At 39.7% G+C, this 18776-nt stretch overlaps 1 protein-coding gene across 13 annotated transcripts in view; it reads left to right on the top strand.

The window, feature by feature from the left end:
- Positions 1-18776, top strand: part of wnk1b (WNK lysine deficient protein kinase 1b) — a 167301-nt gene that overhangs the window by 84886 nt on the left and 63639 nt on the right. For all 13 annotated transcript variants that reach the window (XM_057856246.1, XM_057856245.1, XM_057856248.1 and 10 more), the window contains exons 3-5: positions 4678-4850; positions 11758-11978; positions 12041-12198. In XM_057856246.1, the coding sequence (XP_057712229.1) occupies positions 4678-4850; positions 11758-11978; positions 12041-12198 (552 nt within the window). The remainder of the gene's footprint in view (positions 1-4677; positions 4851-11757; positions 11979-12040; positions 12199-18776) is intronic.

The raw sequence follows: 18776 nt of genomic DNA, 5'->3' as shown, positions 1-18776 counted from the left end.
CGTTGGCCGTCGCAGTCAACATTTTTTTGTTGATTGTCTCCATTTTAGATGTTAAATTGGGAGTAAAGGGTCACACGGGGTAATGTTGCTTTGAGTTCTGCTGCCTTTTAGTGGGTAAATGAGGAGCAGCATTTAGTGTGTTAGCTACTTCATATGCTGGTAGCAGTACTGCTGACCAATTTATTAAGTCTATGTGCAGGCCAGACGTTATTGAATTTATGTCACAGGCTGGGGGCCGGATGAAATTTTACCAAGGGCTGCATTTGGCCCCCGGGCCGGACATGTCTGCTTTACACAGATCAGTCGTCCTGGTCCCTTTGCAGAAAAACAGCCCCAAAGCATGATGTTTCCACATCCATGCTTCACAGTGGGTATGGTGCGATTCAGTAATCTTTTTCCTCCAAACAAGAGAACCTGTGTTTCGACCAAAAAGTTCTATTTTGGTTTCATCTGACCATAACACATTCTCCCAGTCCTCTTCTGGATCATCCAAATGCTCTCTAGCGAACCGCAGACGGGCCTGGATGTGTACTTTCTTCAGCAGGGGGACACGTCTGGCAGTGCAGGATTTGAGTCCCCGGCGGCGCATTGTGTTACTGATAGTAGCCTTTGTTACTGTGGTCCCAGCTCTCTGTAGGTCATTCACTAGGTCCCCCCGTGTGGTTCTGGGATTTTTGCTCACCGTTCTTATCATTTTGACGCCACGGGGTGAGGAGAGAGTTGAAAGTCCGTGTTGCCCAACGACAGCCCCAAAACATCACTGCTCTAGAGGAGACCTGCATGTAGGAATGGGCCAAAATACCAGCAACAGTGTGTACAAAACTTGTGAAGAGTTACAGAAAACGTTTGGCCTCTGTTATTGCCAACAAAGGGTACATAATAAAGTATTGAGATTAACTTTTGGGATAGAACAAATACTTATTTGCCACCATGGCTCCCCGACACAAACGCAACATGTGCGCAGTGGATGTGTCCGAGGCTGCTTTTGTCAGAGAACTTACAGCTCTGTGAGTGGCGATTGAGAAAGTTCAGATGAGAACGTGCGGGCCCGCCACGTTGAGGTGCGCGTCGGCATGTGTGTGACAAGGAGAGCGAGAGGGTATTTTTGATTCTGCCAAACACAAGTCTCATGATGTTTTGAAGCTCAGAGTGGAAGAGACGGAAAACAAGTGACTGCTCAACAAGACTGCTGGTGTTCTGGAAATTTAATTAATAAAGAAAATGCTCGCTAAGGATGCGTTAAAGTGGATGTGTCATGCTTCAGTTGAAATGGACTGTCAATGGCAGCCAATGGGAGAAAGAGGCTCTTCTGCACATACTTGAGTGAGAAGCAATCTTCCTTTACCCTGAGGGAGGGGTCATAGACTAATACGGGTGGTCAGGCAACTTTTTTTTTTTTTTTTTTTTTAAGTGCTGCTGGGAAAATGGAATGTTGACTTCCAGTTAGTCAGGTGACCTTGCAATTATCGTCACGTGACCACAGGGTCAGGTGATGGAGAGACGAAAATGATGTCTGTGTTAGGCCTGCATAATATATTGTTTGAATATCAATTTTACCTATTGCAGGACATGAGATTTTTTTTTTAATGGTAGCTTTTGTTTTTCTTCATAAAAGCAGCAGAAACATGGCTTCCTGGATCCCTTTAGTATACACCAGGGGTCCCCAAACTTTTTTTTTTTTTTTCCCTCAATCGTGGTATTTATTTCCTGGCTTTTTTCTGTGAAGAACCCAGAGAGGGTTATTTGGTTATTATCTATTTAATTAATAGTGTTATTATTATTTATTATTATTATATTATATTATATTATTATTTTTATTTTATTTAATTTTTTTTCCGTGAAGAATTCAGAAAGGGTTATTTGATTGTGGCTTCCTGAAAAGCAATAAATATTTTACTAGGGCTGTCAAAATTATCGTGTTAACGGGCAGTAATTAATTTTTTAAATTAATCACTTAAAATATTTGACGCAATTAACGCACATGCCCGGCTCAAACAGATTAAAATGACAGCACAGTGCAATGTCATCTTGCTACTTGTTTTTTTTGGAGTTTTGTCGCCCTCTGCTGGCGCTTAGGTGTGACTGATTTTATGGCCATTCGTTGCCGTTGAATCGGGTTGTGGGTCTTACCAAATGCGCTACTGCCCTCCAGTGGCCAGTTTTATTGCTTTAAAATGGATTTTCAGCTTTGTGATTTGGAGCAAAGTTGAATCAGAACCTAGAGATGTCTCTTGTTAAAAAAGACTTATTGGGACACTGAAACAATTAAAAATAGAACGTATTTATACGTTTTTGGGAGCAAATGAGTTAATCGGCCCCGCACCCCGTGTCCCGTCAATATATAATGAAGTCTATGATTGGACATCTATCAACTCTCATGGCACTGAAAGAGCTAAAAACACAAACAGAATCATGGGGAAATATCTAGAAGACAATGTTAGCTAGAAGTCGCGAAGGGAAAAACGGGACAGATTTGTGTATGACAAAGATTTCCATTGCAACTAGGGTTGTTCCGATCATGTTTTTTTGCTCCTGATCCGATCCCGATCGTTTTAGTTTGAGTATATTTCACGATCGGATTGCTTTTTTTTTTGCTCCCGATTCAATTCCAATCATTCCCGAAAATTTTTCCCGATCATATACATTTTGGCAATGCATTAAGAAAAAAATGAATACAACTCGGACGAATATATACATTCAACATACAGTACATAAGTACTGTATTTCTTTATTATGACAATAAATCCTCAAGATGGCATTTAAATTATTAACATTCTTTCTGTGAGAGGGATCCACGGATAGAAAGACTTGTGACTTTGTATATTGTGACTAAATATTGCCATCTCGTGTATTTGTTGAGCTTTCAGTAAATGATACTGTAGCCATGCCCAAATGCATGATGGGAAGTGGAACCATGACTGTGCGTAGTGCTTCCAATTGATATATCTTCTCTGCGTTGGGAAATAACATAAGGTGTTAAGAAAAAGATCTAGTACTGCCTTGCTTCCCCACATTGCTTCCCATGATATTTCTAATCCCAGGGAGAAGGATTGTAAGGCTTTAGCCAATTAAAAAAAGGCTCCAAAGGCTGCCAAAATTCACTCTACTCATTTTACGCTGCCTTTTTTCTCTCTATATAAGTAAGACGGCCATTACAGATTGAGCGCGACAATGTGTGGGTGGGTCGTGCAGCGCATGCATTAATTGCGTTAAATATTTTAATGTGATACATTTTTTAAAAAAATAATTACCGCCGTTATCGCGATAAATTTGCTAACCCTACCTTAAGCCTAAACTAAAGACTCTGGATGAGTGTAACATATTATGTTTGTAACGTTAAATACAATTAGAAAACGATCCACGGATAGAAAGACTTGTAATTCTTAAAGGATAAATGTGACTTTGTATATTGTGACTAAATATTGCCATCTAGTGTAATTGTTGAGCTTTCAGTAAATGATACTGTAGCCATTTAACTGTTCTGCCCAAATGCATGATGGGAAGTGCAACCATCACTGTGCATAGTGGCACCAATTGATATATCTTCTCTGCGTTAGGAAATAACATAGGGTGTTACGAAAAAGATCAACTACTACCTTTCTTCCCCACATTGCTTGCCACGATGTTTCTAATTGTTGAGAGAGGGATTGTAAGGCTTTAGCCAATTAAAAAAAGGCTCCAAAGGCTGTCAAAATTCACTCTACTCAGTTTACGCAGCCTTGTAGCTCTATATATAGGTAAAACGGCGCCATTATAGATTGAACGCGACAATGCGTGAGTGGGTGGTGCAGCGCATGCGTTAATTGCGTTACGTGATTAATTGTAAAAAAAATTAATTACCGCCATTAACGTGATAAATTTGATAACCCTATTTTAAGCCAAAACTAAAGACGCTGGATGAGCGTAAGACATTTTGTCTGTAACGTTAGATACAATTAGAAAACGATTTAATTAAAAAGTATATATATATTAAAAAAAGGCATGCCCGATGTTTTTTTTGCCGATTCCGATACTTAGAAAATGACGTGATTGGACATCTTTAATTGCAACCATAGCAGACTTGCTTATAACTTGGATCATTTAAATTCACATTAGTCATTATTTTAGTTTAGTAATAAGCTAGTGACGAACAGTCCGACTCATAAATATGCAAATGCATTCGTTGACGCACATTTTACTGAGTAATCGGCAAACACGTGTCCTAACAAGGCCTGCGTGGCCTTGCGGCCGTCTAGTTTTTTTATGAGGGCATCGGGGTGGAGCTGGAATGCCCATGAAACTATGTCGTGTCGGTACGCAACGCACGTAAGAAGCAAACAGGAGATGAGCTGTAATTACGGAAGCTTCTGATGCACTTTAAACTACAAACATATGGATAGATGGTCACTACAGTACAGTAGGAGTCTATTTCTGATAAAAGGCAGAGAGATCAAAAATATATTTTTGACGGCTGTGTTGCCTTTGAGATGGAGATGAAAGGACAACGAGCAATTTTAGGTGCAGCTTCCTCCCGAGCGAGCAGATGCGTTTCAGCGCAATATGACACCCTCCCCATCATCAGATATCAATGACCACTTCTCGCATCACGTCCTCTTATCACATGCATCCACTCTGTCTCGACATCATACTTCCTGTTTGTCCTCACCCTCTTGTCTCGTTTTCTCGTTGCGTTTCTAGGACCGGAAGCTGTCTAAGTCAGAACGGCAGCGCTTCAAAGAGGAGGCCGGGATGCTGAAGGGCCTCCAGCACCCTAACATCGTCCGCTTTTATGATTCATGGGAGGGGCCGTGCAAGGGGAAGAAGTGCATCGTCCTGGTCACAGAGCTCATGACATCCGGCACACTCAAAACGTGAGTTTTCGGAGTACACTGTCACTCCTAAGAAGATTTATAATTGACACAAGACGGCCACACGACTTCTCAATAAAACTCGTTTAGAACAGTCAAGTTCCCCCAAAAAAAACAATCCAATAAAAAAAGATAAGCATTGAGAATCTATAGTCATCACTGTCCCTGCTATAGTTATAGAAACACGCTGGCTATTCAATGTACTGCTGCAACGATTAATCAAGTAACTCGAGTAATTCGATTAGTGCTGCAACGATTAATCGCTTAACTCGAGTATTGGATTAGAAAAGATTCGATTTTTTGCTGCTTCGAGTATTCGTTTAATTAAAGTGGCGTTGTAATGGTTTGTTTTGAAAGTGTTTGCATTTAGTTTTATTGATTTGGGTGGATAAACGGCCCTCTATTCTACCTCATTTCACATGGCTGAATCCATCTGCTCCCTGTTAAGACCAACATAAGCTAGGTTTTTGTTTGAGCTTGTTTTTTTTTTTTTTATTGCATTCGTAATTTAGTTTATAGTTATATTTAGCCATTTTTTTGTGGGAATATGTGTCTGAACCATTTGTTAAGAGCATTGTAAAAAAAAGTTAGCATTTTATAGCATTTAAGCAAGCGGACTTTTGCTAGGGTAATACCGTCACCCGGTACCGAACACATTTTTTTAATATACCAAGCTCAGCGAGCACTGGTTAAGGTAACCTCACCAACCTTTGGTAGCTTGCATGTTTATATTCTACCGAAGCCTGTCGCGATAACAAATTTTAGTAGGTGATATATTCTCAGAAACTATTGCTGATATAGTAAACTTTTACTACTGTATTGACAATACATCCTAATAAATCACCCATTCAATTGCAATAAATTGGTATTGTTAAATATAACGCAAACTGTATTAAAAGTACGGCTGTCAAACGATTAAAATTTGTAATCGAGTTAATTACAGCTTAAAAATTAATTAATCGTAATTAATCGCAATTCAAACCATCTATAAAATATGCCAGATTTTTCTGTAAATTATTACATACATACATACATACATTCAACATACGGTACATAAGTACTGTATTTGTTTATTATAAGAATAAATCAACAAGATGGCATTAACATTATTAACATTCTGTTAAAGCGATCCATGGTAGTTCTTAAAAGATAAATATTAGTACAAGTTATAGAAATTTTATATTAAAAGCCCTCTTAATGGTTTCGTTTTGATAAAATTTGTAAAATTTTCAATCAAAAAATAAACTAGTAGCCCGCCATTGTTGATGTCAATAATTACACAATGCTCATGGGTGCTTAAGCCCATAAAATCAGTCGCACCCAAGCGCCAGTAGAGGGCAGCAAAACTCCCCCCAAAAAAGTAACAAGTTGGCATTGCACTGTGTCATTTTAATCTGTTTAAAGGGGAGCATGTGCGTTAATTGCGTCAAATATTTTAACGTGATTAATGAAAAAAAATAATTACCGCCCGTTAACGTGATAATTTTGACAGCTCAGCTCAGGTATTTTAATTTTTCATGTTCCTTATCCGATTACTCGATTATTCGAACTAAATGGTTCATCGATTAATCGACTACTAAAATAATCGATAGCTGCAGCCCTAAATGCGATTACAAAAAAGTAGGGCTGTCAAGATTATCGCGTTAATGGGCGTTAATTAATTTTTTAAATTAATCACGTTAAAATATTTGACGCAATTAACGCACATGCCGCGCTCAAACAGATTAAAATGACAGAACAGTGTAATGTGCGCTTGTTACTTGTGTTTTTGGGCGTTTTGTCGCCCTCTGCTGGCGCTTGGGTGCGACTGTGGGTTTCAGCACTATGAACGAGCATTGTATAATTATTGACATCAACAGTGGTGAGCTACTAGTTTATTTTTGATTCAAAATTTTACAAATTTTATTAAAACGAAAACATTAAGAGGGATTTTAATATAAAATTTCTGTAACTTGTACTAACATTTATCTTTTAAGAACTACAAGTCTTTCTATCCATGGATCGCTTTAACTGAATGTTAATAATGTTAATGCCATCTTGTTGATTTATTGTTATAATAAACAAATACAGTACTTATGTACCGTATGTTGAATGTATATATCCTACTTGTGTCTTATCTTTCCGTTCCAACTATAATTTACAGAAAAATATGGCATATTTAATAGAGGGTTTGAATTGCGATTAATTACGATTAATTCATTTTTAAGCTGTAATTAACTCGATTAAAGTTTTTAATCGTTTGACATCCCTACAAAAAAGCTTTGAATCAGACTTCACTACTTCTAGGATCCGTTTAGAGTGGCATTGTGAAAGTATTCACATTTAGTTTAATTGATTTGGGTGGATACACTGACCTCCTGTGGCAACAGTGAATATGACATGACACATTTAACATGGTTGAATCCAGCTGCTCCCTGTTAAGACCAACATAAGGTAAGTTTTTGTTTGAGGTATTTTTTTTTGTTTTTAATTTATTTGTAATTTAGTTTATTGGTATTTTTAGCAGTTTTTTTGTGGGAGAATGTGTTTGAACGATTTAAGAGCATTGTTAAAAAAATTTTTTATAGCCTTTAAGCTAGTGAACATTTGCTATGCAAGTTAACCAATTTATCTTTTGTTTGACTCCTCCCCATTTGAGTCTGAGCTCAGGTATTTTATTTTATTTTTTAAAAGTAAGTTTTGGGAAATGCTCAGGTAGGGCTGCAGCAATCGGTTATTTTAGTAGTCGATTAATCGATGAACTAGTTAGTTCGAATAATCGAGTCTTCGGATAAGGAACGTGAAAAATAAAAACACCTGAGCTAAGCCTCAAACGGTGTGAAACAAATAAATAAATGAGGATCGAAATACAATAAAAGAACAATTGGCGAACTTACACAGCAAAAGTCCGCTAGCTTAAATGCTATAAAATGCTAACGTTTTTTTTGTTTTTGTTTTCTTTTTAACAAATGGTTCAGACACCTATTTCCACAAAAAAAAACCCGCTAAGTATACTTATAAACTAAATTACGAATGCATTAAAAAAACATTGGCTCAAACAAGCTTCGCTATTGTCTGTCTTAACAGGGAGCAGCTGGATTCAGCTATGTGAAATGAGCCAGATCAGAGGGCAGTGTATCCACCCAAATCAATAAAAACATTATAACCCCACTTTAATTAAACAAATACTCGAAGCAGCAAAATTTATTCGAATCTTTTTTTTTTCTAATCGAATACTCGAGTTAATCGATTAATCGCAGCAGCACAACACTCAGGGAATTTTATTTTGTATTCACATTTAATGCTATTTTGAAAGTGCAATCTTAGCAAGCCTTTGTTTTACATCTCCTAAAATTTATCTTGCAATGCATTTAACGTTCCTAATCCGATGATTCGATTATTCAGACTAATTTATCGATTAATTGACTAGCTTAAATGCTATAAAATGCTAACTTTTTTTCTTTTTTTTAACAATGCCCTTAAATCGTTCAAATACATTTTCCCACAAAAAAACCTGCTTAAAATACCTATAAACTAAATTACAAATGCATCAAAAAACATGACCTCAAACAAAAACTTACCTTATGTTGGTCTTAACAGGGAGCGGCTGGATTCAACCATGTTAAATGTTACGTCACACTCATGCAAACACTTGGATTAGATTAATCGACTACTAAAATAAGCCCTAATTCAATTCGATTTCACAATCAAAAGACGAATGTGGGGCATGAAAATGGCATGCCCATCACCCGTCTCTGTGGCGAACCCACATGCCAACTGCTGCTTTTGCTGCAGATTCCTCTCATTCCTGTTGGATAGATGGACTGACACACGTGGCGACCAAGCGAACCGTACTGGGGGGGACAGAGGATGTAGTATCTCTGTTTGACACAAAAATGAGCCAAGTGTGACCCCCTAGTGACAAGCATGACAAAGCATAAAAGGACAACAGTGCCCTCTACTGTACACTCTAACCTCCCTATTCATTATTGACTCACTACTGTCATGAAAATACATTTAGTCAAAGAAAGAGTGCAAACACATGGAATATTTTTACACTACGCAGGTGCCAGAAAAGAAGAATGTAAATCAGTGGCACAATGTTGAGTGCTTTCCTGTTCTGTTATGTTGAGGAGGACCCTCTTGTGTGCTAAAGTGTTGGGAATGATGAGAGGGAAAACTGATAGGGAGCATGGGAATACTAATCTCTGTGTGTGCATACACTGCTGGCCAAAAGGCCACCTCTGCAATTCTGGCATGTAATGCTCAATTTCTCCCAGATAATGATTGCAATTGCTTCCGGTATCCATCAATGGGTTTCTTACAATGCTCTGCTGGAATTTTAGACCATTCTTCTTTGGCCAACTGCTCCAGGTCTCTTGAGATTTGATGGGTGCTTCTCCAAACTGCCATTTTCAGATTTCTGCACGGGTGTTCTATGGGATTCGGGTCTGGACTTCTTGCTGGCCACTTTAGAAGTCTCTAGTGCTTTCTCTTAAACTATTTTTGAAGTGTGTTCTGGGTTATTGTCCTGCTGGAAGACCCATGACCTCTGAGGGAGACCCAGCTTTCTCACACTGGGCCCTACATTCTGCTGCAAAATGTGTTGGTAGTCTTCAGACTTCATGATGCCATACACACGGTCAAGCGGTCCAGTGCCAGCGCAGGAAAGCAACCCCAAAACATCAGAGAACCTCCGCCATGTTCGACTCTGTGGACCGTGTTTTCTTATAAGGCCTCATTTTTTTCCTGCAAACTCTGTTGATGCCTTTTCCCAAAAAGCTCTACTTTTGTCTCATCTCACTAGAGAACATTCTTCCAAAACGTTTTTGGCAAAATCCTCCAAAAAACTGGCTTTTTTCTGTCTCTAGGTCAGAAGTGGGGTCTTCCTGGGTATCCTACCATAGTGTCCCTTTTCATTCAGACGCCGACGGATAGTACGGGTTGACAGTGTTGTACCCTCAGATTGCGGGACAGCTTGAACTTGTGTGGATGTTAGTCGAGGTTCTTCATCCATCATCCACACAATCTTTCGTTGAAATCTCTAGTCAATTTTTCTTTTCCGTCCACATCTAAGGAGGTTAGCCACAGTACCATGGGCTTTACACCTATTAATGACACGGCGCACGGTAGACACAGGAACATTCAGGTCTTTGGAGATGGACTTGTAGCCTTGAGATTGCCTATGCTTCCTCAGAATTTTGCTTTTCAAGTCCTCAGACAGTTCTTTGGTCTTCTTTCTTTTCTCCATGCTCAATGTAGTACACACAAAGACACGGGACAGAGGTTGAGTCGACTTTAATCCATTTTAACTGGCTGCAAGTGTGTGATTTAGTTCTTGCCACCACCTCTCAAGTGCCAGGTGCTGTTAATTACACAAATTAGAGAAGCATCACATGATTTTTCAAAAGGTGCCAATGAGAGATGCCGATCGATCGGTTCCGATCACGTCATTTTCAAAGTATCGGAATCGGCAAAAAAATATCGGCCATGCCTTTTTAAATTTTTTTTTTTTTTTTTTTTTTTTTTTTTTTTTAATTAAATCGTTTTCTAATTGTATTTAACGTTACAGACATAATATGTTACACTCATCCAGAGTCTTTAGTTTAGGCTTAAGGTAGGGTTATCAAATTTATCCCGATAACGGCGGTAATTTTTTTTTTTTTAAATGCACAACGTTACAATATTTAACGCAATTAATGCATGCGCTGCACGACCCACTCACGCATTGTCACGCTCAATCTGTAATGGCGCCGTTTGACCTATATAGAGAGATAAAAGGCAGCGTAAAATGAGTAGAGTGAATTTTGGCAGCCTTTGGAGCCTTTTTTTTAATTGGCTAAAGCCTTACAATCCCTCTCCCTACGATTAGAAATATAATTGGAAGCAATATGGGGAAGCAAGGTAACATTTGATCTTTTTCTTAACACCTTATGTTATTTCCTAACGCAGAGAAGATATATCAATTGGTAGCCCTACGCACAGTCATGGTTCCACTTCCCATCATACATTTGGGCATTGCTACCGTATCATGTACTGAAAGCTCAACAAATACACTAGATGGCAATATTTAGTCACAATATACAAAGTCACAAGTCTTTCTGTCTGTGGATCCCTCTCACAGAAAGAATGTTAATAATGTAAATGCCATCTTGAGGATTTATTGTCATAATAAACAAATACAATACTTATGTACTGTATGTTGAATGTATATATTTGTCCGAGTTTTATTCGTTTTTTTCTTAATACATTGCCAAAATGTATATGATCGGGAAAAATTATCGGGAATGATTGGAATTGAATCGAGAGCAAAAAAAAAGCAATCGGATCGGGAAAAATCGGGATCGGCAGATACTCAAACTAAAACGATCGGGATCGGATCGGGAGCAAAAAAAACATGATCGGAACAACCCTAGTGCCAATACTTTTGGCCAGCAGTGTATGTGTTCACTGTACAATACAGTGGTGCACAACAGAAGGAGTAGCGCAATGTCCATTTGATTGTGGTAAAATAGAAAAGTTTAATTTCTTACACTGTTAATTCATTCACTGCCATTGACTGTGATGGGCGTCCAATCCATTTGAACTGGGTGGCAGCAATACTGGCTCTCAAGAGTTTATGCACTTTCACTCAATTCCGGATTAACATGATCAAGGTTTTGGCTCTCAGATCGAAGAGGACTTGCATAAGGGAATAAATTGAATTATTCTGCTGTGATGTAATCAATTACAAAATGAAGACTGGATCGTCTACTTGCACCACGTTTTATCTCGAATGACTAAATCAATCCCTTTTTATCGAATTACACTTCAAAACGCATCCATGTTTGATATAAAATTAGAACATCAAACTTAACCTCAATTGCAAACAAAGTTACAGATGTGTCATGGGTAAGTTCTTCAAGAAGGTGCGTTTTTCATGTTTTGGCAGCTACCTGAAGCGTTTCAAGGTGATGAAGATCAAGGTACTGCGGTCGTGGTGCCGGCAGATCCTCAAAGGACTCCACTTCCTGCACACCAGAGCACCGCCGATCATTCACCGCGACCTCAAATGCGACAACATCTTCATCACGGGACCCACCGGCTCGGTCAAAATCGGAGATTTGGGCTTAGCCACGCTGAAAAGGGCCTCGTTTGCAAAGAGTGTCATAGGTAGGACGTCTCGTGGGATCTTACAGTGATGGAAAATGTAAGGAATCTGTCTTTTGCAACAGGTACTCCTGAGTTCATGGCTCCAGAAATGTACGAGGAGAAGTACGACGAGTCCGTCGATGTTTACGCCTTCGGAATGTGCATGCTGGAGATGGCCACTTCGGAGTACCCCTACTCAGAATGTCAGAACGCCGCACAGATTTACCGACGAGTCACCAGCGTGAGTGTTTTGCACTGCAGGAAGTCTGCCTCGATGCTTTTTATTGTTTATTAGGGCCCGGGCACTAATTGTGCGAGAGCCCTATTGTAATGCAAAGGATTATTTTTTTTTTTTTTTATAGGGCAAATTAAAATGGCCAATTTTGGAGGCCTGAACGTGCACGAAAAATCACCAAAATTTGCACATACATGTGGCAAAATTTACATTTCGATAATTTTGCAACGTTGCAAAAAAATGCAACAAAATGGCTCAGTGGCGCCCCCTTGAAATTTTCAAATTGGCCTATAACATTAGGGTTTGTCAGCGTAGAGCGATGAAATTTGGGGAGTCCAAAACTGCTCTAAAAAAAGCATTGGCACCCATATTCCAAAACCAGGGGTCGCGTTAACCGGATATTTTCCGTCGTTGACCGGTTTTTTAAAACGGTGACGGAAAAAGCTGAAGTCCGTCCGTCATTTTGACAGGTTGCAATTCACACCCCAGACCACAGGGTGGCGAGTTAGCATATTAATTAGCTATTGCCTCTCTTAATGCATGGCGTCGTTGGCTCTTCTGTCAGAATATTGTAGCGTCACCGGGGTCTGGCGGCGGCACCGTGATTGACACATCTACGCGAGGTTCTTATTGGTGCACCCGGTGTGCCAGTGCGTCATCCAATTGATGGACAAGATTGCCACCTGTGTATAGACCCCAATCACATGACGTCACAACTCCGCCCCCCTGACTGGAGCCGCCATATCGTCATGTTTACACATTACCGCTACGTACATGCCTCCTATTAGGGCATGTTTTTCTGCTCGTTAATATTAATAATCAAAATGGTGAAGGCGTGTGTGGCGGTTGGTTGCTGTAACAGAGAAGATAGACGGAGAGACTTGAGTTCTACCGTATTCTGAGAGACCCGAAGATGAGAGCGAGATGGACTGCTGTAATTCGACAAGAAAACTGGGCACCAAACGATCACCACAGACTATGTAGTAATTTTATATCTGGTAAGATGCATTTAATATATATTTAGAATATTTTGGGCTGACAACCACAATTAAGATCATTGTGTGACGTTGGTGATTGGGGTCTATATCGTTGCCTCTTTTTCTTTGGGGGCGGAGTTGTTGGTGGTAAGCAGAGTAAAAAGGGAGAAAAATACCACGACTTCCGTGTCAAATTTTTCGCCGCCAAGCAAGCGTTACAATATTAATTAAAAATGAATAAAAACTAAACTATTGAATATGTCATCATTATGATTTTAAAAATTTAAGTGACGGGTAAAAATAGACTATGACCGGATTTTTATGACCCTGTCAGTCAAAACGACAGACAACGAAAATATCTAGCGCAACCTCTGTTCCAAACCCAACAGGAAATCGGTTATTTTGGATCCAATGTGAAATTTTTATCAATTTACAGGGTGCACATTTGAGACCTATTCGCCGAGAGAGTTGGTTGGATCGTCTTCAAATTTGGTGAGACTGTTCAGAAGACATATGAGATCTTAAGTTCTTAAAATGGTGCGTTTTCATTCATGGGTCTGACCTGGGCGTGGTGGCAAAGTCGGCCATTTTTTCGGCAAAATGACAAATTCAGTTAATGACTAATAGCTCCTTGACACAACGTTTATTTTTTTTCATATCTGGTATGTATGTGTGGTATCCCACCCTGAACATGAATGCATTGAAATGAACAGGAAATGCGAGACAGGCTCCTCTTCCGAGGGAAAAAAATCTATTGAACTCAAACCTGCATCAGGGGAGCCTTAAGACATGTGTTCAGGTGCCTGATGAAAAAATATTGAGGTTTGGTTGAAGCAGAAGGGTCCAACAGGACAGTGAAAATGAATGTCAACATTTTGTCTCGCCAAAAATTTTGAACCGTCATAACTCTGCAGATATACAACACACGGTATCTGCGCCAAACTTCCCGTGCTTGTTGAGAGTCATACTCTGATGGGTCCTGTAGGGGTCATTTGCATCAACCCTACAGCGCCAACTAGTGGTGAAAGAAAGGAGTTTTAAAAAAGGCCTCTCCTATTAGGTTTTTTCAACATAGAGCAATGAAATTTGGGAAGTCGATTTCTTATGCAAAACTGCTCCAAAAAGTCTCTTGCACCCAGATTCCAAATCTAACAGGAAACCGGTTATTTTGGATCGAATGTGAAATTTTTATCGGTTTATAGTAGTTTATATTTGGAGGCCGGAACATGCACGAAAACTGACCAAATGTTGCACGTACATGCGGGTTTGCGTAAATTTCGATACTCATGGACATTACGAAAAACTGTAACAAAATGGCTCAGTGGCGCCCCCTTGAATTGAGGCGAGTTTCTAGCAAGTTAGCCTTTCATGAGATTACGAGAGGGGGACAATCTACCACAACCCTGACCTGCGTGCCGTCCGAGTTGCGCCAAACTGCGAGGGCCCATTCAGTCCTGCTTGCAGGCCTAGTTTCTGAAAATGGCCAATTTGCAGGCCTGAACATGCTCGAAAACTCACCAAAATTTGCACATACGTGCGGCTTCGCATAAATTTCGATTATTTTGCAACGTTGCCAAAAAATTTAACAAAATGGCTCAGTAGCGCCCTCTTGAATTTTTAAAAAAGGCCTCTCAATTTAGGTATTTCTACGTAGAGCGTTGAAATTTGTGCAAAACTGATTTTATCGATTAACATGTGTACATTCGAGACCTTAGTGCCTAGAGTGTTAGTTGGATCTTCCTCAAAATTGGTGAGAATGTTCATGAGACATATGAGATCTTAAGTTGTCAAAACGGTGAGTTTTCATTCACGGGCCTGACCTGGGCGGGGTGCCAAAGTCGGCCATTTTTGTCAAAGCACCAAATTCAGAAAATGACAAATAACTCCCTCATGCAACGTTAAATCTTTTTCATATCTGGCATGTATGTGAGGTATCCCAGCCTGAACACTACTGCATTGAAATCTTACCCATTACCCTGGCGCCCCCTAGTGAAAACAGGAAATGCCCCTTTTTACTAGACAGGCTCCTCCTCCAAGGGAAAAAATCTATTGACCTCAAACCAGTTTCAGGGCAGCCTTAAGACATGTGATCAGGTACCTGATGAAAAATATAGAGGTTTCGTTGAGGAAGAGGGGTCCAAACAGGAAAGTGAAAATGACTGTCGCCGTTTCGTCTCGCCAAAAATTCTGAGCAGTCATAACTTGGCAGACATACAACATATCTGCGCTAAACTTCCCGTGCTTGGTGAAAGTCGTACCCTGAAGGGTCCCGTAGGGGTCATTTGCATCAACTCTGTGGCTCCTACTAGTGGCAACAGAAAGTCACTGGTTTTACTTATACATGTCCAGTTCTTTCCAGGTTGGTCACTGTAGTTTCAAGACCTTTTGTAAGGCTACAATTTAAGGCCCATATCCACACATCTCTGTCTGTTGCCGTGATGACCCTTTGCTCGCCATTAAAAGGAAGTAGATTTTTCAGGGACTTAGGCAGCTTATAGACCCACAAAAGTTGGCACACTTGGTCGAATTGGCCCAATTAGACGATTCATTTTGGTTTTGAATATGGGTGTGGCTGCACAGCTCAGTAGCGCCTCCTTTTTTGTAGGACTGACTTTAATCGGGGCTTTTTCACCTAGGTGTATTAATGTATTTGTAATCCCCCAAAAAAGAGGCGAGTTCCGAGAAAGTTTGGTTCCCAGGAGATGATGAGAGCGGGACGATCTGCCACCACCCTGACCTGCGTGCCGTCCGAGTTGCGCCATAGTGCGAGGGCCCATTCAGTACTGCATGCAGGCCTAGTTTTGAATTAGTCTTTGCCAAAAGATGTCGATCAAAATGTTCTATTTGGCATCAAAATTGGAATTTATTCACTTAGAGCGAATAAAAGAGGCAGTCATCTTTCTCCTCACACTCATTCTAAGTGTTTTTTAGGACTCCATTAAATTTACATTTTAGCGTGAATGTCTGACTTTCAGGCACACCTGCCAAATTGCATTTCAGCCGTATTAAAAATCAGATTACGTCTGCCTCGGGGATTTGATTTAAAATCCTAACAGCACCCCTGTACTCCCCCCGATGACAGTGAAACTGACATTTTTGGCAAAGCAAACAGCGTTATTTTCCCACATGCCCCCGGGTGCCCCTTTCATTTCACCGGCTAATTGATCCCGCACAAGCATTGCGAGTCCTGTCGAGGCCCGTCACCCGAGTTCAACTCTTCATAGTCGGGAAGTAATGATGTTACAGCGGTATGAAAAAGTGTCTGAACTAGGGCTGTTAAACGATTAAAATTTTTAATCGAGTTAATCACAGCTTAAAAATGAATGAATCGTAATTAATCACAATTCAAGTCATCTCTAAAATATGCCATATTTTTCTGTAAATTATTGTTGGAATGCATAGATAAGACACAAGACGGACATAAACATTCAACATACTGTACATAAGTACTGTATTTGTTTATCATAACAATAAATCCACAAGATGGCATTAACATTATTAACATTCTTTTGTTAAAGGGATCCACGGATAGAAAGACTTGTAATTCTTAAAAGATAAATTTGAGTACAAGTTATCGTAATAGTAATTATATATTAAAACACCTCTTAATGTTTTCGTTTTAATAAAATATGTAAAATTTTCATTCAAAAAATAAACTAATAGCTCGCCATAGTTGTTATGTGTATTTTGCAAAGCTATTTTGATTGGGAATGCCAGTTCTCTTTGCATTGCGCGCTTTTCTTTTTGTGAACATTATTTTTTTTGAGAAATAGAAATTTTTTTTTTTTTTTTGTGCTTTCACTAAGTAATACTGTAGCGACTTAATTGTTCCACCCAAATGCATGGTGGGAAGTTGGGCAACCATGACTGTTAGTAGTTGCTACAAATGGTATACAGTATATTCTGCGTTGTGTTCGATTAAGCGTGTTAAGAAAAAGATAGTCTCCTGCTCCGCCCAAATGCATGATGGGAAGTTGGGCAACCATGACTGTTAGTAGTGGCTGCAAATGGTAAACAGTATATCCTGCGTTGTGTTTGATTAAGCGTGTGAGGAAAAATATCGTCTCCTGCTCTGCCCAAATACATGATGGAAAGTTTGGCAACCATGACTGTTAGTAGAGGCTGCAAATGGTATACAGTATATTCTGCGTTGTGTTTGATTAAGCGTGTGAGGAAAAATATCGTCTCCTGCTCTGCCCAAATGCATGATGGGAAGTTTAGCAACAATGACTGTTAGTAGTGGCTGCAAATTGTATACAGTATATTCTGCGTTGTGTTCGATTAAGCGTGTTAAGAAAAAGATCGTCACCTGCTCCGCCCAAATGCATGATGGGAAGTTGGGCAACCATGACTGTTAGTAGTGGCTACAAATGGTATACAGTATATCCTGCGTTGTGTTTGATTAAGCGTTTGAGGAAAAATATCATCTCCTGCTCCGCCCAAATGCATGATGGGAAGTTTAGCAACCCCAATTGTTAGTAGTGGCTGCAAATGGTAAATAGTATATTCTGCGTTATGTTCAATTAAGCGTGTCAAGAAAAAGATAGTCTCCTGCTCCGCCCAAATGCATGATGGGAAGTTGGGCAACCATGACTGTCGGTGGTGACTACAAATGGTATACAGTACATTCTGTATTGTGTTCAATTTAGCTGTTAAGAAAAAGATCGTCTCCTGCTCCCCCCAAATGCATGATGGGAAGTTTAGCAACCATGACTGTTAGTAGTGGCTGCAAATGGTATACAGTATATCCTGCGTTGTGTTTGATTAAGCATGTGAGGAAAAATATCGTATCCTGCTCTGCCCAAATGCATGATGGGAAGTTTAGCAACCATGAATGTCAGTGGTGGCTGCAAATGGTATACAGTATGTTCTGCGTTGTGTTCAATGAAGCATGTCAAGAAAAATCGTCTGCTTTCATTCTTCCCCACGTCGTTCGCCATAATACTTATATTTGTTGTGAAAGAGTTAGCCAAAAGCCAAGAGCCAAAGCTTAAGCCAAATAAAAGGCGCGGTCCAAAGAACGCCTGTGTCCACTCGCATTTCCTTGCCTTTTTGCTCTCAGTGTGCTAAAACGGCATCATTGTAATTTGTTTGAGGCAACGCATGAACGGGTCATTCCGTGCGTGGGTTAATTGCATCAAATATTTTGATGTGATTAATTAAAAAAATAATAACCGCCCGTTAACGCATTGAATTTGACAGCCCTAATCTGAACCTTTTGGAATTTCTCACATTTCTGCATAAAATCACCATCAAATGTGATCTGATCTTTGTCAAAATCACACAGATGAAAAAAGTGTGCTTTAACTAAAACCACCCAAACATTTATAGGTTTTCATATTTTAATGAGAATAGTATGCAAACAATGACAGAAATGGGAAAAATAAGGAAGTGAACCATTACATTTAATGTTTTGTGCCCCCACCTTTGGCAGCAATAACTTCAACCAGACACTTCCTGTAGCTGTAGATCAGACTGGCACGTCGATCTGGCCCATTCTCCTCTGCAAAACTGCTTTAGTTCAGTCAGATTCTTGCGATGTCTGGCATGAATCGCTGTCTTTAGGTCATGCCACAACATCTCAAAGGGGTTCAAGTCTGGACTTTG

This window comes from Corythoichthys intestinalis, chromosome 13 (genome assembly GCF_030265065.1).
Source record: "Corythoichthys intestinalis isolate RoL2023-P3 chromosome 13, ASM3026506v1, whole genome shotgun sequence".
NCBI lineage: Eukaryota > Metazoa > Chordata > Actinopteri > Syngnathiformes > Syngnathidae > Corythoichthys > Corythoichthys intestinalis.
Note: the sequence above shows the minus strand (reverse complement) of the source record. Positions and strands in the feature narration are given on the sequence as shown.